The sequence below is a fragment of the Phacochoerus africanus genome, chromosome 3 (assembly GCF_016906955.1).
Source record: "Phacochoerus africanus isolate WHEZ1 chromosome 3, ROS_Pafr_v1, whole genome shotgun sequence".
Classification (NCBI taxonomy): domain Eukaryota; kingdom Metazoa; phylum Chordata; class Mammalia; order Artiodactyla; family Suidae; genus Phacochoerus; species Phacochoerus africanus.
In genome coordinates this window covers 78,528,052-78,550,909 of record NC_062546.1, presented here as the reverse complement: position 1 = coordinate 78,550,909, position 22,858 = coordinate 78,528,052, and the positions used below count along the sequence as shown (strand labels likewise).

The 22,858-nt window shown below is 38.5% G+C and overlaps 1 protein-coding gene across 1 annotated transcript in view; it reads left to right on the top strand.

Annotated features, from left to right (window-relative positions):
- The window catches only part of THSD7B (thrombospondin type 1 domain containing 7B), an 832,155-nt gene that overhangs the window by 803,907 nt on the left and 5,390 nt on the right, over window positions 1-22,858 (top strand). Inside the window, exons 22-27 of the mRNA XM_047772023.1 lie at window positions 5,271-5,430; window positions 7,012-7,185; window positions 7,286-7,381; window positions 9,715-9,797; window positions 12,217-12,409; window positions 15,659-15,746. Of these exons, the coding sequence (XP_047627979.1) occupies window positions 5,271-5,430; window positions 7,012-7,185; window positions 7,286-7,381; window positions 9,715-9,797; window positions 12,217-12,409; window positions 15,659-15,746 (794 nt within the window). The remainder of the gene's footprint in view (window positions 1-5,270; window positions 5,431-7,011; window positions 7,186-7,285; window positions 7,382-9,714; window positions 9,798-12,216; window positions 12,410-15,658; window positions 15,747-22,858) is intronic.

The window sequence follows — 22,858 nt, the reverse complement described above, 5'->3', positions numbered from 1 at the left end:
GCTGTGAGCTGTGGTTTAGGTCACAGACACAGCTCTGATCTGGCATTGCTGTGGCATAGGCTGGCAGCTGTAGCTCTGACTTGACCCCTAGCCTGGAAACCTCCATATGCTGCAGGTGTGGCACTAAAAAGACAAAATTCAAAAAGAAAAAAAAAAAAAAAAGAGGGAAATCTGCAGCACAGAAGATTAGTGTTCCTGTCAGGATGACATTGTTATGCAGCATTACTATCTTGCAAAGTTAATGCCCATGTACTGTAATAAGTCCCAGAGGAACAAAAATGTGTGGTATATTTATTCAGTCTTTTTACAAAAAAAAAAAAAATGTAACCATGCTAATTAATTCGGTAGTAACCTAATGGCTTTAAATATGAATACTTGGTCTACTTAGTCTAAACTCCTCTTTTCTACACCCTCAGCCATTCTTTTAAGTGCTGCTTAGAAGCACAATTAAGAAAATGGAAGGAAGATTTCTCCTTATAAATGTGATAACTGTTGAGAGAATAGTGAAAATATATTCAAAGAATTCAGGAGCCCATTGCTGGGAAAAGGAGAGAGGGACTGGAAGACAAGGGCAAGAATGGGGGACAAACACCACACTCCACCTCTTAAAAGGCTTATTAGGACAGCTTTGCCCCTCACTTGGTCTTTTTTACTTTCCCTTTTATCTTCTCAGGTGTCAGGAGCCCTTTTTTAAAGACAAATCTGCCAATCTGTCCCATAGGAACATTCTGGAGAAATGCCAAATATAATGTTTCATTTTGCTCTCACAAATTGAGCTTGTCACATATTGTCCAAACCACAGGGGTAAGAGTGGGAGGTTGTGACCATTCTCTGTAGTAGTGCTAGTCAGGCTGTTGGAGATACCCGGGAACAGAGGCTGAGGGGACCAACACAGCAGGTATGTCAAGAAACTTCAGAGGGGCCTCCAATTTCTAGAGAGGTCACTCCACTCATGGACACTTCCAGTCAGGAAGAAACTGGAGTTAAACTCAATCTAGGCAAAGCTCTCACAAAAACAAATCTATATTAATTATTCCTCTTTGGGCACCTTACCCAAAATGAGGTCAATTGGCCTTCTTCCCCAAGAATTTGGAATGGAATTGAAACTGTTCAAAGATAACTGTATTCCTGAATTCTTAGCTGCCCTAGTTTCCCACCTCATAGATAAAGTCACTCACCCTGCAGCAAGAAGAACAAAGAAAGTGACACACCAAAAAGCAGAGGCAAAAGAGAAAGGGAATCATGATGATCTTTGAGTTAGTCCTGAGTTTGAACTGCATTCCTGCTTTTCCTGGAGCCTGATTGTGAATGCTTTGCGAGATAAATGGCATAGTATCTTTTCATTGAGTTGCTGTTTCTTAACTGCATGTGTAAATTGAGTTTGGGGAATTACTGATCAAAATGCAAGTGGGCCTCTGCACACAAAGGAAGCACACATCCCTTGAAGCTGTCCTCCTGCTTCTCTGTTGTTCTGTAACATCCTGACCTGCCAGATTCAGGTGGGAAGCCTGTTCACTTAAGGTGGCGGTGATGTTGAAGTGGCTGCTTCCCATCAAAGGAGAGGCTCTTGCACAAGGCACAGTAGATGTGCCAATTCTGCCACCATCTTGTGTGGAAAGAGATTTGCAAATGGAAGTGTTTATCTTCAGACCTTTTTTCACGGTTTCCTCACTATTTCCAAGTTCCTCAGCTGATAACATGTATCCACATATATGTTATAATATCTGGTTAGGAGCTCAGATGCTGGACTCTAGCAGGCTCAATTTGGGTCCAGGTTTTTCGAGTTTCCTGCTCTGCAGTTTTTGCCAAATCTTTTTTTTTTTTTTTCTTTTCTTTTTTCCTTTTTATGGCTGCACCTGAAGCATATGGAAGTCCCTGGGCTAGGGGTCAAATCGGAGCTACAGCCTATGGCCCAAGCCATGAAATACTGAATCCCAGGTACATCTGCATCCTACATCACAGCTTGCGGAATGTCAGATCCTTAACCCACTGAGGGAGTCCAGGGATCGAACTTGCATCCTCAGAGTGACAGTTTCAGGTCCTTAAGCCACTGAGCCACAACGGGAACTCCTCACCAAGTCTTTAAACTCTCCAAACTTCTCTTTACTTATCTATATCATGGAGGTAGCAAGAGTACCTGTTTTGCTACAGGTTTTGGTAGGGCTTAGACAATTCCTATGCAGTGCTGAGAGCATAATACCTGACATAAATTAAGAGCTCAGAGTATTCCCTAGCGGCCTAGTGGTTAAGAATCCCTCATTGTCAGTGCTGTGGCATGGGTCCAATCCCATGCTCCAGGCATGGCCAAAAAAAGGAACTAAATAAATTGAGGTTGTTATTGTAGGTTTGATGAAAAGTATGATTATGATTATTAGCACCATCTGCCTATCCACATCTGGTAATGCCAATGTGGTGTATACTCCAAGTCCATTATTGATCTGGACAGTGGAGGGCTAGTGACAGAATCCTTGCCTTTGACCATCTTGCTCTAAGAAGCCTGGCTCTATTTTCAGGCCCTAGTGTGTAAAGTCTCATGAATGAGACTGGATGAAGGCTTACTTTGTGAATGAAATTACCACTCTGATGCTGATTTCTCTCTGTACTACAGCTGTTGTTGTCAAAGGTATAAGAGATTAAGGTTGAACATACTAGGAGCACGTTATTGTTTGTCTTGGTTTTTAAAGTGGTCCCTGGTGTAGACTTGTTTCCTGTCATTTCTCCATACTCCATCTCCTGAAGTGTCAAACAAAACTCTCATCTGTTCCATCTCCTGTTACCTGAGCTTCCAGGGAGCAGTAACTGCAAATTCCAGATATGCTGCTGTATCCCCAGAGTCTTCTCTCCAAGTTCAGAAACTCTGACCCTCTAGAGTGAAACACATACACGTTAGACAATTCAGCCATGGATTCATTATCTGGAATAATACATTATAGAGAGAATCCTCCCACAAAGAGAAATTTAACTTATTTCAATTATTTTCCACTCTAGAGAGTAAACATTTACTAGAGCATTTGCTTTCAATGAATATATCATGAATTGATTTTGAACCTCCACTTAACTAAAAAAAAAAAAAAAAAAAGTGTACCTATGAAGTTCCCTGGTGGTTTAGTGATTAGATTTGGTGCTTCCACTGCTGTGGCCTGGGTTTAATCCCTGGTCTGAGCACTTCTGCAAGCCACCTACACAGTCAAAAAGAGTGAACTTAGGGAGTTCCCATTGTGGTTCAGAGGTAACAAACCTGACTGGTATACATGAGGACATGTGTTCGATTCCTGGCCTCACTCAGTGGGTTAAGGATCCAGTGTTGCCATGAGCTATGGCATAGGTCACAGATGCAGCTTGGATCCCGTGTTGCAGCAGCTACAGCTCTGATTGGACCCCCAGCCTGGGAACTTCCATATGACATGGGTGCGTCCCTAAAAAGACAAAAAGGGGAGAAAAAATTGTACTTAGGTTCAAATTAGGGTATATTTTTTTAACAATTTCACAATGGCCATAGAGATGATTAGAGCAATTATGAGGTACTGATAGATCAGGTGTGGGGATTGCCGTCTTAGATAAACAATTCATAATTCTTGTTAAAACATCTCTTAGATAGGATGTGATGGTCCTGATTTGTGTGTCTACTCGTATCTTTCAGGCTCTAAGCTGCTACAACTTGTACCTCCTCCAAGTTGCACATTTTCTTTTTTGCCAATATGGTTTTGAATCCAAACTTCCTTTTGTAAACACTTTTTCTCGGCAGCCACCCCTAGACCATCCTGCATTGCTGGCACTTTATCCACAACCTGCCTATGACACTCAGCAGCCGCTGCCACAGTGCCTTAACCTGGTTGGTGATCAGCAGACTTGTCAGCCCCTGAGTCACCTGTTCCATGCCTGGAGCACTGTCATGACTGCTTTAACTAACCACCCTGTCCCTCTTTACTCCCACTGCTGCCAGAGCCGCAGAAGCTCCATGGCTTGGCAGTGTAGTTTCTAGGTCCTGCAGGGGGAAGAGCTGGAGTTTCCCAGTGCAGAGCCCATTTTTCAGACTATCATTTAACAATGGGTTGTAACGTCCTTGTCTACAGCAGCAGAACCTGTGCAAAGGCTCATTCTCTGTCTCTCTAACCATACTAGTAGGAATCATGACAAACTCTAGCTCTTCCACCAACTTGTAGACTTAGTTGGAGCTGAGTGACATTGTTTAGAAGTATAGGGGACTTAGTACTCCCTGGGATGAAGCTTGATCCATGACAACTGGATCCAAGGAGGAGCTAGTTCTCCCTCCCCAAGCTTTGTCTGGAAGATATGATTGGCCAGGAAACCAGTTGAGTTTACCTGTGAAGTTGAGGGTAACTTGACAACACAATACCTTCTCTTTGCTTGCCGTCTGTTCCTGAGATGGTTCTTTTACCCTCACCCTTGCTATCCCCTGGGATTTCACCACCTCAGTATAGAATTTTGTCTTGGACTCTGTTTTATAAAGCATTTATGCAAAATCAGAATTACCCTCTACATTTAATCTAAGCATCCAATGGGCCTCTTTGAAAGAGGTTTGAGCACCTGGCTAAAACTGAGGAGATAATACTCATGAGTATCTGCCCAAATGTTATGGTAGGAAATCCTTCAGCAGGCAGATGGTTGGGCTAGATAACCATTAAGAGTATTCCAATTCCAAGCTTCTGTTTCTGTGAGACACTGCACATTTTTTTCTAATTGCTCAGAATAATCTGAGTGAGATTTTTATGAAATATCTTCAAGGAATAATGTCCAGCACAGAAGGCATTCTGGGAAAACTCATGGCAATAGAGAAAAATAAGTGTTTTACCATGTAATAAGTGTTTTACCCTCCTAATCCATGTGAGAAAGTACTGAACTCCCTACAAAAGAAAAACAAGCAAAGTAAAAGAGACGCGTATGCCCTGTGGCTGTACATGCTCTCTTGGGGAGTGGTTATGGATGAGGCCATTTCATCACATACACCTAGGCAAATTAGGTATTGTTTTTCTTTTTCAGTCAATCCTGGCTGAGTTCCAAAATGAATCGTCATATTCTGAGTGCATAAATCCCAGGGCATAAATTTGCATTTATACTTCAGTCTCTCTCTCAGCTCTAAGAGAATTGCTCAGAGATGCCTTATCATCAACAATGGCAAGATAAATCTCTAGAGGAAGAAGCTGCCAAAAATACACAGCTAGGATTTTCTTAAGCAAGAGGTGACAGGGGCCAAAACGTGGAGATGATTATGATTTGAGTAATGCTCTCAGCATCCTTTCCTTGAACAGGGTGGAGACTGTGGGGAAGGAGTCCAGATCCGCAGCATCTCCTGTGTGGTGCACAATGGCTCGACATCCCACTGGACTGTACATGTGGGTGATGCACTGTGTGGAGAGAGGCCCTTTCAGGACAGCCTCCTGAAGCAGCCATGTTCTGTGCCTTGCCCAGGTAGGCAATTTCAAATGACTAGGAGCGCTTTCCACAGTGACCTTTGCTTATTTTCTCTTTTTTTCTGGAGTGCTCTCTCATCAAAGTTGAAGTTTTTAAACTAACTCAAGTTTATGTTTAATTATGGCTATCACTATGGAATATACTTAACAGCTTCAGTGGAGGCATAAGAGGCCCGAGGTGGCGGGGGGGGGGGGGGGGGGGGGGTGGGAAGCAGTGGCCTTGGAAATGGAAGAGCTAAGTTAGAATCTTTTTATTATCACTTCACTGGTGTTTCACCTGGGACATATAGCCGCATCCCTTTGGGAAATGGAGATTGGCACTCGCCATCTGCCTCTACACAGATTGAATCAAGAGCCACTGCACCTGCCGACCATCAACACCCCCGGAAAAAACTCTGGGTATAGATCAGGAGTGAGGCACTCTGTGCTCTGGGAAAACTGGCAGGACAGGCCTTCAGAGAGTTAGATATTTCCAGAAGATTATGTGAGCCCAATTCTTGCATCTCCTCATATCTAGAAAAGCACTAAAATCCTTCATGGTGACACATATGCTCCTTCATGAGACTAGCAGCAAACTTCTGCACAATGTGTGCCTAGCAGCATGGACCTCCCCTTTCACCAAACATATATACTGCCCTTCCCCCTACCTCTTTGGAGTGGTATCTCAGAGCTATCTGAAATGCTGCCTCCCAGACTGTAGTCCTCATTTTACCTCAAAACTTAACTCTCTACTTTTAAGTAGTGCATATTTTTTAAGTTGACGCCTTTGAGCACTTGCTCCATATAGAAATATGTTAATATACCTGACCTGACAGCACCTGGTACTTTGGCCAGCTCTTAAAAAAAGACTGACTGAATCCATGAGTGGATGAACCCCCGGGTAATGACATGGTGGGAACAAGTAAGTCTATAGGTTCATGAAAGCCCTCTGTTAAACAGTCAAGTTCTATGTAATTGTGAAGGTCATTATTAGCTACATAAAATTTATGAGTTTATTTTAATCCTAACAAGACAACATTGTTTGTACGGCTGGAGTTTAAGGTAGCTTAATATATCCTTCTGTATCCTTATAATATGGCATGTAAAATGTGTGTACAAACACATATATATGTATATACATATATACATGCACATACACACAAATGTTTAATTATTAGACATTCTTTACATCCAAAGATATTCTACTTCAGTAACCAACCTATTCCCTTTATATGATTTCTATGAACATTCATTTTATGTTATGCTGCTCTTTAAAAACAGTTCCTTTACATTTTCTTATAAAAATTTTTATTATCACTGGTAGACACAGTGTTCTCAAGATAAAACTGCCATGATTTGAAGCACAGTCATGGCCATATAGTGTTGGGCACTCTTTTGCTCCACTAGATTAAACCATAAATGACTTCATCAGTCTTAGTATTTCTAAGTATAAAATGTGTCCAAGTGGAATGTGTAGTTTCTGGAACCCACCCGTATCAATGCATCACCACACAAACCTCATTGTGAACCCTGTGCCTATGAATGGTGTCAAGTCAGTTTTCACATTGTTGGCTCTGCTGTGCACTGTGAAATCTTCCAGGAGACTGTCACTTAACAGAATGGTCAGAGTGGAGCGCCTGCGAATTGACCTGCATTGATGGAAGAAGTTTTGAGACTCTGGGCCGCCAATCTAGATCAAGGACATTTATAATTCAGTCTTTGGAGAACCAAGACAACTGCCCCCAGCAGGTTCTAGAAACACGCCCTTGTACAGGTACCAAGAGCACTTTTCCACTCTGAGCCTTGATTGATCAACGTGTATTCTCCTTTTATGTGAGGTATAATAGAACCGCTGTTATCGTATTTACTTGCAGGAGGTAAATGTTATCACTACACATGGAAAGCAAGTCTTTGGAACAATAATGAACGAACTGTATGGTGCCAACGTTCAGATGGCATTAACGTCACAGGTATTCCTGCCTAAGATTCATGTGGGCACTTCGAAAAGATCTCTGAGTGTTGCTGTTGGTGAGAAGAATTAACTTACAAAATATTAGCTAGGCAAGACCAGGCAGGTAGCCTTAGATGATCTTCATGGCAAATTGTGGTTAGACCTTTATATTTTAGAAAGCAAACACTTCTATTTAAAGTCCCATCGTAGATCAAACGACTTAAAGAAATAAGCTGAAACACAATAAAATGTCTTTAAATATTATGATCTGAGACAGACTGAAAAAGACAGATGGTAGTTTAAAACAATGGTCTCTAAAATTTTAAAAGATGTACCTTTTTGGTAAAAAGTAGTTCAGAACATATCTCAACAGATCCTATTCCTATACTATTGTGCTCATGTATCATGTTATGAAACCTATACAGAAATTGAAATTAAAGCGTTGATAAAGATATAATAAAAATTAAAACACATTAATGATATAAAAACATTTTGCTCTAAATTATAGATGCTTATATTGATGCACTGGAAGCTTCATTTTTTAATCATGCGTTAGTCATGATTATTATTTAATATCTGATATAAACAGAGGGAAGTGTTCCTCGTTCATGATGGCGAGTGCGATTTGATTCTTCAAATGGTCTTCTCAATCATTTTAAAGGGTTTTTTTATAATGCCTTCCTATCAAAGAAAATTAAATTGTCATTTTTTTTCTTGGTACTGTGGCTAAGAGCTGATGAGAACAGGAGAATTTCCATTTTTCTACAGAGATAGAAAGATTGTCGACTTCCCCTTTTTCTAATTTACCTATTTTTGCATGTTTGGTATTCCCTTCCATCCCTAGTTTTTCCACACAATAATTTAAGCTACTTGCCCACTTTGTAAATTGTGGTTAAAAACTAATTATACTGTAAATCTACCTAACCAGGAACAGAGCAAGCCTCATTTGCAGCAGTATGCAGAGACTTAACCCAGTGGTAAGGGTTCTACTATCAAATTCTCTGCATGGTGTACCACTTGCCCAGTGTCCATCACAGAGCCATCTGACAAATGAGCAGGTTATGTGTGGCACCTGACAAGTATTCTTAGAGCTTGAAATAATTCAATGATAATAATTATTAGAGTTTGAAATAAAAAATGTTGCATAAACTGTACAAACATAACAAATTCTTCCCAACTCCCAAGAGATCCCTTTTCCCTGGGGCTTACACACTGCATTGGGGGGGTTCCTGGCTTAAGGGGTGGAAAGCACCTCCCCCTCCCGAACTCTATTGGCAGCAACTGTGTGCTTATTGCCACAAACACCCATGTGATCAATTTCACACCTACCTGCAAATTCTGGATCCTGATGTGTTTTTCGCTTTTTTAATTTCTGTGGGGATTATTTGTTTTATTTTTCAAGTAACAGTGAGAATTTAGCTGCTTCATTCTTAGGGAAAATGTAGATCTGACTATATCCCTTACATAGCCTTAGGCCCAAGGCTTTTTGCTAGTTACAAAATCATAAACTATAGTTGGTTGACAATTATAGTAATTCAGTGGCTAGAACCTATCAATGCAATTCATAGTATATAAATACAGTTTAAATATTGCCCTCGGATAATGTGTCAACTTCTTTGCTTAGTAGCTTGAGTCCAGGAAGGCATGATTAATATATAAATGATTTTCAGATTATAGAGATATTATTCCATCCATTTACTCAAAAGTATTTAATAAGCACCTGCAAGTGCGATGTCAGAGGTATGATTATCTCTCCTAGATGGTATACATTTGCTCTTAAAAATATGTGTGGGAGTCTGTATGTGAGTATGTGTGTGCCTGTTCTGGTTGAAATATATTTAAAATGCTGGCAAAGTGTTTGATATTGCGGTCCCAAGAATTGATTAGTGGCCTTCTTTTAGCATGTTGTTGTTGAGAATTGGTCCTGTGCCTAGTTGGGGTATTCATGAGCTGGGGGGAAATTTAGATAGATAGCTAGATAGATAGATACACACACAGAAGAGATCCCCAAGTGTATTATGCTCTGCTTCTGAACTTAAACTGAGATTTTATAAATTCTTTTACTGATCCTGGCACTTGTAGACTTTGCCCTCAAGCATGGCTATAGCTATATGATAGAATCATATTGCCAGTGCATGGGTATAAAATTGCCACTGTAAACATCTTCTCTTAGCAGAGCGTCATATCTCAAATAGCCCATCCTGGAATAATCAATAAAATGAGACTGGGCCCCACTGTCAGCAAACAGATTTTTTAAAATAGTACCATTACAAAGTAGCCAGAGCCAGAGAGGAAAACAATGGCTATTTATCATAGGAAAATCTGTAAATGATGATGGGATTTCCTTCGTAGGAGGCTGCTCCCCTCAGGCCCGCCCTGCTGCTATTCGGCAGTGTAACCCAGCCTGCAGAAAACCCTTCTCCTACTGTACACAGGTGAGTCGTGTGCTGGAGACTCAGGCAAGTGTTTCAATTGCTGTGCTATCCATAGGCTGTCTGATGCTTTGAGGTCTCCTACAGCCCAAGCTGCAGTTCCATGGGCCCATGATACCATCTAGAGGCATTTGCAGTAGTAATCACAGCTATGAAGAATTTCTTTTCTGGGCATGCCTTAAAGAAAGCAGTCTTTTTTTTTTTTTTTTTTTTTTTCCCTTTTGAATCCATCTACAGCTACACCTCTTTTTCAGATACCTAATTTATGTTAGCTCTATTTATCAATAAGTGTTCTCAGTTGATATTTTTTCCCTCCATTCTTAGCCTTTCATATACCTAAAACATTTTGAAAGATATTATAAATGCATGTTCATGTTGGCTAAATATTATTTAGCAAAATTGATTACCCTATCCTTACTGTAGTGTGAATATATTTTATCTGATTTCAAATATGTTGAATATGTGGCTATGAGTAATAATAGTATGTGTGTGTGTATATACTTTTTTTAAAGCAGAAATCTTTCTTCTCCTCCCTAAACTCCCATCCATCACTGCTCAGGAAACAATGCATATGTCATATATTCTAATCAATGGCACTCCTACTGTGCCCTGGCTCTCAAAGAAACAAGTCTTTCTCATTGTGTGTTCTTTCTAAAAGTGATTTGGTTAAAAATAACTCAAGTGTTCACTCCTATTTTATGTCTCTTCTACTTCAAGTTAGGTTAATTCTTTGCCACAGAAAAGCTAGTGATTAAGTTTCCAGAGGGGAAAAAAAAAAGGAAAAGTAGAGATCAGCACCAACTTCGTGGATAGTGATATTTGCAAAATAGAAGTTCTGGCTTTCCACCAACTCTCTGAAGGCCCTCTTTGATAAGATGTCAACTAACTTTTTCCCTTAAACCTTTGTCATATGAGACTGGATACAACTTTTCACTCTAATAGAGATGCATCTTGAAAAGATAGCTTTCATAACTGAGCTTATACCAATTTTCTTAATTAGTTCTCTCCGCTGAACACTGAGTAATGCCTTCAATTAAAACTACTGGAAATACTGTAATAATTGTCATTATTATATGCTTTATCATAATTGGTTTGTTGGACTGCTCATTATTATATGAGTGTCTGTTGCTCTTCAAACTCATGCAGTCATTCAACAATTGATGACCTAAGTAAATCTGGCCGATTCATAGGGATTTACATGAGTGGCTATGTAAGGCTAGGACCTGTTCAGAAAATTCAACATATAGTTTTACATAAGGAGCCCCAACAACAAAGTCATAGAGATTCATAATCCTGTGCTTATTTTCTATTCTCCTCTATTGCCTTTATGTTTGTTGGAGGAAAGAAAACAATTATTTTCAGTTCCCTTCCAGAGATAGATGTAAATCCTTGTCCATTATGCTTTATCATAATTGGTTTGTTGGAGAGATTTACTGGACATGAAAATTACCAGGAATCTACAGATAAATATGAAGGACACACTGTCATGATGCCAGTGAGGAATGTGATGATATGATGTGGTGTGACACTTGGATTAGTAAAAGGCATCCATATCTTTCTCTCTCTCTCCTCTCTCACTTATCTTCGGTCAAGTCTTTTTTCTCCACTGGGGCTACTTTGAGGCTTTGGTCTGTCCCCTGACTGCAAAACTAAGCCTCTGAGCAGAGAGGCAGTTCAGAGTAATTAGTGATCAATGGTAGAAAGTCACAGAGGCAGCAATAGACCTCAAAGAGCACAAAACTCAAAGATGTGTACATAATTCTTGTTGCTGTGTTTCTGAGGGTCACGGGCAGTTTGGAGTGAGTGGGCAGGAATCTGAAACAGCTAGGGGGAGAGTTGAGGCTAATTTTTAATTAAATGCCTTAAACATTCCTATAAGAGAGAAAAGGATGTAGTTAATGTCCTCTATTGGCAAGGAATTTGGATTTCACATTTGGAAGGACTAAAAATTATAAACCTCTAGGAAAAGAAACTAATGATTTATTTAAGGGTTGACTTTGGAATTCGGAAAGAACTATTTATTGGATTTTTTCTTTGCCAAGTCTGGTGCTTAAAAACCCTAAATTGCCTTGACATATCATGCAAATATTATTTGATTCCATTTTTTTTTCTTTTTAGGGCTGCACCCACAGTATGTGGAAGTTCCCAGGCTAGTAGTCGAATTGGGGCTGCAGATACCAGCCTACACCACAGCAACGTGGGATTTGAGCCACATCTGCGACCTACACCACAGCTCACAGCAATGCTGGATCCTTAGCTCATTGAGCAGGGCCAAGGATTGAACCTGCATCCTCATGGATACTAGTCAGGTTCATTACCACTGAGCCACAATGGGAACTCTAGTGATTCCAACATTTAAAGTGTTCTTTTTCATCTACACAACTCACTGTGTAACCATAAACATTTTTTGTGTGTGCTATAGGGTGGAGTCTGTGGCTGTGAGAAGGGCTATACAGAGATAATGAGATCAAATGGTTTCCTGGATTACTGCATGAAAGTACCTGGCTCAGAGGATAAAAAAGCTGATGTGAAAAACCTCACTGGGAAAAACAGACCTGTCAATTCAAAAATACATGATATTTTTAAAGGATGGTCTCTTCAACCCTTTGATCCAGGTATATGTCAGTTATGAGTAAGAAATATAAATTCTTCAAGGAGGATTAGGGTTCATATTATGACCACTGCTCATGATGGGAAAAATGGAGGAAAGAAGAAAAAGAGAAGGAAAAGGCCATATGGTCTAGTTCAAGGATTCTCAGATTTGAGTGTTGGGTGATATAAAATGTTCTCATGGGTGGTTGAAAATAAGTGTCAACCCCAGTCACTGAGTTAAGTAATCAAAATATCAATCTTTAAAAATATTTTAACTGTAAATTACCTCTGCAAAAGGATTTGCTTATATAACTGTGGATTTGTGTATACCATTGAAATTAAAAGTAAAAATTGGAATAGATTCTCAGGAACATGCAGTTACCTAGGGAATGTGCAGGGACCCTTCCGGTTCAAGAAACACCAGGGAAACAGTTAAGAGAAGCAGGTTCAGAGGATGACAGACCTTATTGGCATCATGGCTCAAGACACCTATTTGGTGACCGAGTGTAATTTTTTCACCTCTCTGGAACTGTTTCCTCATCTATGAATCACTCTAGAGGCACCTGCCCTGCAGGTTTGTCATGAGTATTGGCACAGTGCCAGTCCTGCAGGACTCAAAAATGAGTGGATGTTAAGGACAAGAATAAACATCTATTAGATGATTTCTATGTACTCTGTGGTTCTATGCTAGTTATGGTACCTGACTCATCTCACTGTGTTCTTGCAACATAATGAGATGCTGTTATCCCTATTTTAGGCATGAGGATTCTGAAATTAGCTGTGCAAATTAATTTGACCAAGGTCACATCACCAGCAAGGGGCAGAAAGGTTTGAAAGGCAGGTCATTGGGGCTTTAAAAAGCACTGGTCTCTACTTCCCACTCTGTGAAGTAAAATTTTCTGGGCCTGCCATACAGACCTCTTCTAGGAAACAAAATCCTGTAAATGAGCAAAATAGCATAACTGATGAAAGGAGCATTAAGAGGGAAGAGACACAGAGCTCAGGCAAAATACACCCTGAGAACTTTCCTTCCAGACCCTAGGCCTTCGCCATACCAAAGTGCGTTGATGCCATGCTGAAATGAAGTAAACCCAGAGAACAAGGACCCAAGATCTAGTGGAAGAAACAAGATCTACACCCCTTGATCAACTTTTAAAGGCAATCACAATATCTTACTCAGGTTTAATTCCCATTTCTGTCTGCACATGCTGTACATATTCAAAAATACCTTATTCATTTTGTGATATTTAATGACATTTAGCTAATTGACAACAATAGACTTAAATTTGAGGGAAGCATGATATGGAATATATCCAGGCTCACCCACCACTTGTAAAACCTATTTCAGGAAGGGAATTAGGCTGAGGTTCCAGGGAAGTGAGTTTTCAAATCCACAAGTGAGGTCCTAAATCTTCCGAGGTCTAACTATAGCATCAGTATCATGTATGTGAATATATATATATATGCATGTATTTGTGTGTGTGCACACACATACATACAGACATATACACTACTGTGTACATATCAATGTAAGCATATATATATAGTATATATTTAGTCAGGGAGAGACTATAACTTTCACTGGGTTCTCATAATGAAAATATAAATTGGAACATCCTCTCCGGAGGACACTTAGGCAAAATCTGTCATACATTTTGACCTAAAATTTTTCTCCTAGGAATTCATCCTCCAAAAATACACATGTATACCAAAAAGTATGTAAATGACATTATGATTGTTTATTATATAGCACATGGATGGAAACACCCTAAATGTCTATAAGTAGAAAAGCAGAAAAACAAAAATATGATACAATACTTCAATGTCTCATAGAGGTACTAAAAAGAATGAGATAGACCTACCTTTATGAATCAGCATGGAAATATTTTCCAATATATTTTTAGGAGGAAAAAAGTACCAAAGTGAGTGGCATGCACCATTTGTGTCTTTTTTTAAGTACATGTATTTTGTGTATGTACTTGCATATTTGCATATGCAGAGAAAACTATGAAGTGTTTCACACCAAACTGGTAGAATGGTAGCTCCTGGGGATGGAGGTTGTTTGGAGAGGGCGAAAGGGTGGCAGGTAAAGGTGATTTTTCACTACATATCTTTTTTTAATAGTTTGAACTTTGATCCTATCCATTATGCTGTTATAAAAAGCTGTATTAATTCTTCTTTAAGTAATGTGGCTTTAAGGTCACGTACCATGTACCTCTGTACTTGGGATTTAAAAGCACTGGATCTGGATCTTCCAGTACTTTAGCTCTATGAGATTTAGGGCCAAGATGGAAGGTGCATTTTCACTCAGGAAGGCTTTTTTTTTTTTAACTGCCAATACGAAAAATCTGGAATAGGGAATTTCATCATTAGTGTTTCAAAGAGATCAGAATCAAAACTTTGTTCAAAATTTTATGACGATAGAAAAATATCATTACTACATTGAAACCTCATTCTATAACCTGATTGAGGCTTGAAAGTATCTTGTAAGCAAAAACTGTAATAAGTAGTCATAATATAATTAAAAGTAACTGTGATTTTATTCCAAACAAGTGTTGTTTATAATAGGTTTTGATTGTTTTTCATCACCACGAAAGTCTTTAGAATAAGATGCTGATAGGTGTTCTTGGACCACAGTTAATTGCATTCATATTGTATAATGAACTTTTGTGTGTATATTTTTCAGAGAGGAACATAATTCCTCTAGGAGAGTAAGGCATTGCTATTGTCAGTCCAGTTCATTTAGTTAACTGTTTACTCATGTAAAACAGAGCAAAAACTCTGAGGTTTCCAGAAACAATTCAAGTTTACACACACACTCTAAACATACAGTCAAGTTATGTAAAGTTATATATACCTTGCATAGTAAAAATAAAATAATAGATCAGACTACTTATTCCATTTTTCTTTAGCAGCTTTCAAATCCAAAGAAAATATATACTTGTACACATGTGGGTGTTTTGGCAATACTTTTGTATTACATGTATGCGAGTATATATAAAATGAAAATAAACTCAAAATATTCTACTAATTGTTACATACTATAAAGTACTGATTTCTGGTCTTTGGCATTGTGAAAAACTTCATAAACTATCTTAATTTTATATTTTCACCTGCTTTTTTGACATTTATTAGTGGTCACACGTGAGTATTTCCACTTACACTTCTAACTTATTCAAGTCTTAGAATTCTGATGAGAAATAAGTCATAAATTAATTCATATAGAAATAAAGCTTTTGTACACTAAGCCTGTTATTTTCTATTTTAAACAGATGGCCGTGTAAAAATGTGGGTTTATGGCGTTTCAGGTGGTGGTTTTCTTATCATGATTTTCCTAGTATTTACTTCCTACCTTGTTTGGTGAGTACTAATGGGTAAAATGTTTATCTTTCATATCTTCATGGGTGACATATTATGCTCAAAGAAAACTTATGTCAGGATCATTGGCCATTATATCAGGACCTTTGACCCCAGAAATAATCACCAACAGTAGAATTACACAGTAGTTGAAGTGGAAGATTATTATGTTTTTGTCCTTATTTGAAATAACATTCTTGCAGTTCCCATCTTGGCACAGCAGAAACGAATCTAACTAGGAACCATGAGGTTGTGGGTTCGATCCCTGGCCTCACTTAGTGGGTTAAGGATCCAGCATTGCCTTGAGCTCTGGTGTAGGTCGCAGATGTGACTCATATCTGGCATTGCTGTGGCTCTGGAGCAGGCCAGCACCAACAGCTCTGATTATATAGATCCCTAGCCTGGGAACTTCCATATGGTACGGGTGTGGCCCTAAAAAGACAAAAAAAGGCCAAAAAATAAATAAATAAATAAATAAATAACATTCTTTTATTTGGTTTTCAAATACTATCAGAAGGTTTAAGTGGTAAATCTCAGGGATTTTCCATTTTATCTTTTTTTTAATTATTTTTGATAGTTATTTTCCCAATTTTTTTCTACTGTACAGCATAATAACCCAATTACACATACATGTACATATTATATTTTCACACATTATCATGCTCCATCATAAGTGACTAGACAGAGTTCCCATTGCTACACAGCAGGATTTCATTGCTAATCCATTCCAAAGGCAATAGTTTGTATCTATTAAGCCCAAGCTCCCAATCCACCCCACTCTCTCCCCCTCCCTCTCCTCCTTGGCAACCACAAGTTTATTCTCCACAAGTTTATTTCTTTTCTGTAGAAAGGTTCATTTGTGCCTTATATTAGATTCCAGATGTAAGTGTATCATATGGTATTTGTCCTTCTCTTTCTGACTTGCTTCACTCAGGATGAGAGTCTCTGGTTCCATCCATGTTGCTACAAATGGCATTGTTTTGTTCTTTTTTATGGTTGAGTAGTATTCCATTGTATATATATGCCAAGTCTTCCTAATCCAATCCTCTGTCAATGGACATTTGGGTTGTTTCCATGTCTTGTTTATTGTGAATAGAGCTGCAATGAACATGCAGGTGCATGGGTTTTTTTAAGGAAAGTTTTGTCCAGATATATGCCCAAGAGTGGGATTGCTGGGTCTCATGGTAGTTCTATGTATAGATTTCTAAGGAACCTCCATACTGATCTCCATAGTGGCTGTACCAGCTTACATTCCCACCAACAGTGCAGGAGGGTTCCCTTTTCTCCACACCCTCTCCAGCATTTATTATTTGTGCACTTCTTAATGGTGGTCATTCTGTATCTCTTGGGAGTTTTGATTTGCATTTCTCTAATAATCAGGGATGGTGAGCATTTTTTCATGTGCTTCTTGGCCATTTGTATATCTTCCTTGGAGAATGGTCTATTCAGGTCTTTTGCCCATTTTTGCATTGGGTGGTTGGCTTTTTTGGTGTTGAGTTCTAAAAGTTGCTTGCATATTCTAGAGATTAAGCCCTTGTCAGATTGCAGTGTTTGAAACTATTTTCTCCCATTGTGTAAGTTGTCTTTTTGGTTTCCTTTGCTTTGCAAAAGTTTGTCAGTTTAATTAGGTCCCACTGGTAAAAATAAACCAGCTTTTATTTCTTTTTTTTTTTTTTGTCTTTTTGCTATTTCTTTGGGCCACTCCCTTGGCATATGGAGGTTCCCAGGCTAGGGGTCAAATCGGAGCTGTAGTCCCTGGCCTACGCCAGAGCCACAGCAACGCAGGATCCGAGCTGCGTCTGCAACCTACACCACAGCTCACGGCAATGCCGGATCCTTAACCCACTGAGCAAGGGCAGGGACCGAACCCGCAACCTCATGGTTCCTAGTCGGATTTGTTAACCACTGTGCCACAACGGGAACTCCAACCAGCTTTTATTTCAGTTACTTTGGGAGACGGACCTGAGAAAATATTCATAAGGTTGATGTCAGAGAATGTTTTGCCTATGTTCTCTTCCAGGAGTTTGATAGTGTCTTGTCTTATATTTAAATCTTTCAGCCATTTTGAGTTTATTTTTGTGCATGGTGTGAGGGTGTGTTCCAGTTTCATTGATTTCCATGCAGCTGTCCAGGTTTCCCAGCAATGCTTGCTGAAAAGACTGTCTTTTTCCCATTGTATGCTCTGGCATCCTTTGTCAAAGATTAATTGACCATAGATGTCTGGGTTTATTTCTGGATTCTCTATTCTGTTGCATTGGTCTATATGTCTGTTTTGGTACCAGCACCACACTGTCTTGATGACTGTGGCTTTGTAATATTGCTTGAAATCTGGGAGAGTGATGCCTCCTGCTTGGTTTTTGTTCTTCAGAATTGCTTGGGGAATTCTGGGTCTTTTGTGGTTCCATATAAATTTTTGGATTGTTTGTCTAGTTCTGTGAAAAATGTCATGGGTAATTTGATAGGGATTGCATTGAATCTGTAGATTGCTTTGGGTAGTATGGCCATTTTTACAATATTAATTTTTCCAACCCAGGAGCATGGAATATCTTTCCATTTCTTTACATCTTCTTTAATTTCCCTGATTAATGCTTTATAGTTCTGAGCATATAAGTCCTTTACCTCCTTTGCCAGGTGTATTCCCAGGTATTTGATTTTTTGGGGTGCGATTTTAAAAGGTATTGTATTTCATATTCCTTTTCTAATATTAAATTATTAGTATACAGAAATGTGACTGATTTCTGAATGTTAATCTTATATCCTGCTACTTTGCTGAATTTGTTAATCAATTCAAGTAGATTTTGGGTTGAGTCTTTAGGGTTTTCTATGTGTAGTATCATGTCATCTGCATACAGTGACAGTTTTACCTCTTCTCTTCCTATATGGATGACTTATTCTTTTGTTTGTCTAATTGCTGTGGCCAGGACTTCCAAAACTATGTTGAAGAGCAGTGGTGAGAGTGGGCATCCCTGTTTTGTTCCAGATTTGAGTGAGAAGGCTTTCAGCTTTTTTTCATTGAGCATTATATTTTCTGTGGGTTTGTCATAAACAGCTTTGATTATGTTAAGGAATGTTCCCTCTATACCCTCTTTAGTGAGAGTTTTTATCATGAATGGATGTTGGACTTTGTCAAATGCTTTTTCTGCATCTGTTGAGATGATCATGTGGTTTTGACTTTTCTTTTGTTAATGTGGTGTATGACATTGATTGATTTGCATATGTTGAACCATCCTTGTGTACCTGGGATGAATCCCACCTGGTCATGGTGTATGATCTTTTTTATATGTTGTTGGATTTGGTTGACTAAAATTTTGTTGAGAATTTTCGCATCTACATCCATCAAAGATATTGGCCGATAGTTTTCTTTTTTGGTGTTGTCTTTGTCTGATTTCGGAATTATGGTGATGGTGGCATCATAGAATGTCTTTGGGAGTGTTCCATCTTCTTCAACCTTTTGGAAAAGTTTAAGGAGGATGGGCACCAGATCCTCTTTGTGTGTTTGGTAGAATTTGCCTGTGAAGCCATCTGGTCCTGGACTTTTATTTGTAGGGAGTGTTTTTATGACATTCAAATTCATTTGTAGTGCTTGGTCTGTTCAGTTGGTCTATTTCTTCTTGATTCAGTTTCGGCAGGATGTAAGTCTCTAGAAAGTTAAGGTGTCAGGATGGCTGAGTGGTCTAGAGCTTTTCCATTTTAGAATTTTGATCCAGATCAGTAGTTTTCAGCTTTGCTGGAAACCTGGCATTTCCTGACACCTCCTGGAGACTGATACTTGGGTCCTAGCCCCATGTGGTCAAGTTATCTGGATATTTACAAGTGCCCCCAGGTAATTCTATTATGCAACCAAGGCTGAGAGCCATTACTCTACAAATTCTACTTCTTAAATTTTCTTCTCAAACTGACCAATTTGAACCAGCTATGTTAAATCCACCAGTTGGTTTGAGCAACCTATTCATACGCTTCGAATATAGAGCCAAGTGTTTATCTATATTGACCAGCTATGAGAGAAAATTTTTCCATTCCAGGAACCCCATTTTGTAAGTAACTAGTTCCTAAAAATATATTATTTTTCAGAAAATGATGGTTAGTTTATTGGATAGAATATATTTTATTTGAAGAGCTCCTTTTGAAGCCAGACAGAGGTAAATACATTAGAATATTTTCAAGTGTGCTGAGAATATTTTATTAACTTCCTAGGCAGAATTTAAAGGAATTTTTTTTAATTTTCATGAGATCAAAGTGCTACTTTGCTTTTTTCTCTAAATCGAGATATTTATATTCATCATCTGTCTCATCAACTATTTTCTTGAGAATTTTTTCCCAAGTTTTAATGTCAGTTCAAATCTAGTCTTTGTATTTTAGGCTTGCATTTCCAAGGTTACACAGATTTTTAAATCATTGCTCTTGGTCAGTGAAAGTTAGTGAAGAAAATAAAGTGACTTTAATTCTTCCTACCACCTGTGGTGATAGAAATTGAATTTCCAGAAGTTGGATTTCTATCCAAGTCATGTTTCTACAGTGTTGTAGTAAAAAGTAACACCTTCAGGTACCCTGTAATCAATTTGGCCAATTATGCTTGAACTGATAAGCTTTGTGAGTATTGTCTATGTCCTGTCCGAATGAACAAATAGGAAGTGGAAAATCTTACATGAGGTTTAGAGTGATAGGAAGCATTCACCATTAGAAAATGGAAAAGGTCTTAATTGCAACAAAGAACGTGAAGGTTTTTGACAGATGAGAAACAGCTCTCAAAGCCCTGGCCCAATACACCATAAAATAGTCTATTAGTCTATAAAATGGATGTGTTCTACTTAATATCACACCTCGAATTCCACATTCTATGGTTCCTTCTTCCCTTGAATATCTAAAAGAATGAAAATTAAAATTTAATGAGTCATAAATTTTGCCCTTTTACGTTTCTCCATTCCCTCCAACTTAAAATTATGTTAACATTAATCCATTCCTTCAACAATAAATAAATATTTATTGAGGCACTTCCTGTATGACCCTAGGCTCTAGGGATTAATTAGGTACTTCACTGAATTGTGGTAACAATTTTCTAAAGAATTTTTAATATAAAAGATCAATGGAATCAGAGTTCCCATCGTGGCTCAGTAGAAACGAATCTGACTAGCATCCATGAGAATGTAGCTTCGATCCCTGGCCTTGCTCAGTGGGTTAAGGATCCGGCATTGCTGTGAGCTGTGGTGTAGGTCACAGATATGGCTCGGATCCTGTGTTGCTGTGGCTGTGGCGTAGGCCAGCGGCTACAGCTCAGATTTGACTCCTAGCCTGGGAACCTCTGTATGCCAAAGGTGTGGCCCTAAAAAGCAAAAAATAAATAAATAAATAAAAATAAAAATCCTTTACTTTTTAGTGATTATATTATATGAATGTTTATATATAGTATTTCTCATGCCTTATTTTTTTTCTCCTCAATACCCAGCCTAATAATTCCCCTTTAGAAGAAGCACAACAGCTCCATAGTTGGATTCAGCAGTCCATAGCGAGATTACTCTTCCTAAAATTTAGCCCCTTTCTTACTTCAACACCAGCCATGGCTTCCCATTGACAGCAAAAGCAAAGTCATGTTCTAGCTGCCTTGCCAGTCAACTCGTCTTCCATTTGAGCCCAAACAACTCTTTCAACTTCATTTTCCACTATTTCTCTATGCCCTGTGTGTTGTATAGGCTCAGATAGATATTTAAATCATTTCATCATTGAAGGAAATTTTTTTAGGAATTTCACTTCCTTAGCTTTATATGAATGAAGTAGTAAATTTTATACTCTTTCATTTTATCCACATGCTCATATATCCCTATCAACAATCCTATATATGCTTTCATTATGAAATACTCATGTTTTCTAATTCTATGACAGTTTTATTCAAAGTCTGCATCTCTCTCTTAGATCACTTTGTGATTGGTTTAGTCTTCCTTTCCACAAATTCAGTTTTTGGAGTTTACTGGATTCATGTCCATGCAAGTTGTTTGAGATATAGCTCTTCTTTGAATGTGTGTTGCTATTTCAGAGGGTTTATCCCAAGGCCCAAATATCTATTATTGTATATTAGGAAAGTTGACCATTTTATTTGTACTGTACATTATATTTAAGATCTTCATTAAAAATTTTATATGTAAAGGTAGCCTCTCATAATATGAAAGACTTATAGGAGTTGAATGTAAAGCTATAAGCTCTTTCTAAAGGAAAATGTTTTGAGAAAAGTTACCTTACATGAGGGTACTTAGGGTGGTATCTTATTTCACAGGAAGGTTTCTGCTCGCATGGTTGACTCCTTCTATCCCATTCTTCTAGAATTAATTTTTCATCATTAGCTATTGCCCTTCAACCAGTACTTCCCAATAAAACTCAAGTGCCAACATTTTCCTTACCCAGCAGTCTGGAATAACTTGTCCACGCCTCCTCCCCTGTGGCATTTACTCCACACTGGTATTGTAGTGATTCATATAAATATGTTCCTGACAAACCCCAAGGACCTGAGGGATGGGGAGAAGAAGAGGTGGACTATATTTTATGGAATTTTTTAGAGAATATAAATATTTATTGAAGAAATGAATAAATGAATAAGTAGATAAGTTAAAAAAATAATTCAGTGCCCATAATCTTTAGAGATGTAGGTCAGGAAAAAAATTTTAATATTCGCATGTCAAACAAAGTGCTTTACATACATTGCCTTATTTAGTCTTTGCAATTCATCAAGTGAGGCATTGCTATTATCACCCTCATTATAAAGAGAGAGTAAGTGATCCTCAGTAAAGTTTAATAACTTATCTGAGGTCATCAGCCTGGTAAAATCAACTTCAGGTTTGCCTTAACCCCAAAATGTATACTCTTTCCACTGGACCACCAGCTCAGTCTCTAATTTCACTCCCTTGAGTAATCCCCCACCCCCCAGAAACTCTTTAGACTCAAAGCATGTCTCTATCTTTCACATTTTTAGGGGCTCCTTATTTCCCAAATAGAGTAAGGTACAGATTTGGGAACAGACCTATCAATATATATATATATATATATATATTTGTCTTTTTGCCTTTTCTAGGGCCGCTCCCGTGGCATATAGAGGTTCCCCGGCTAGGGGTCTAATCGGAGCTGTAGCC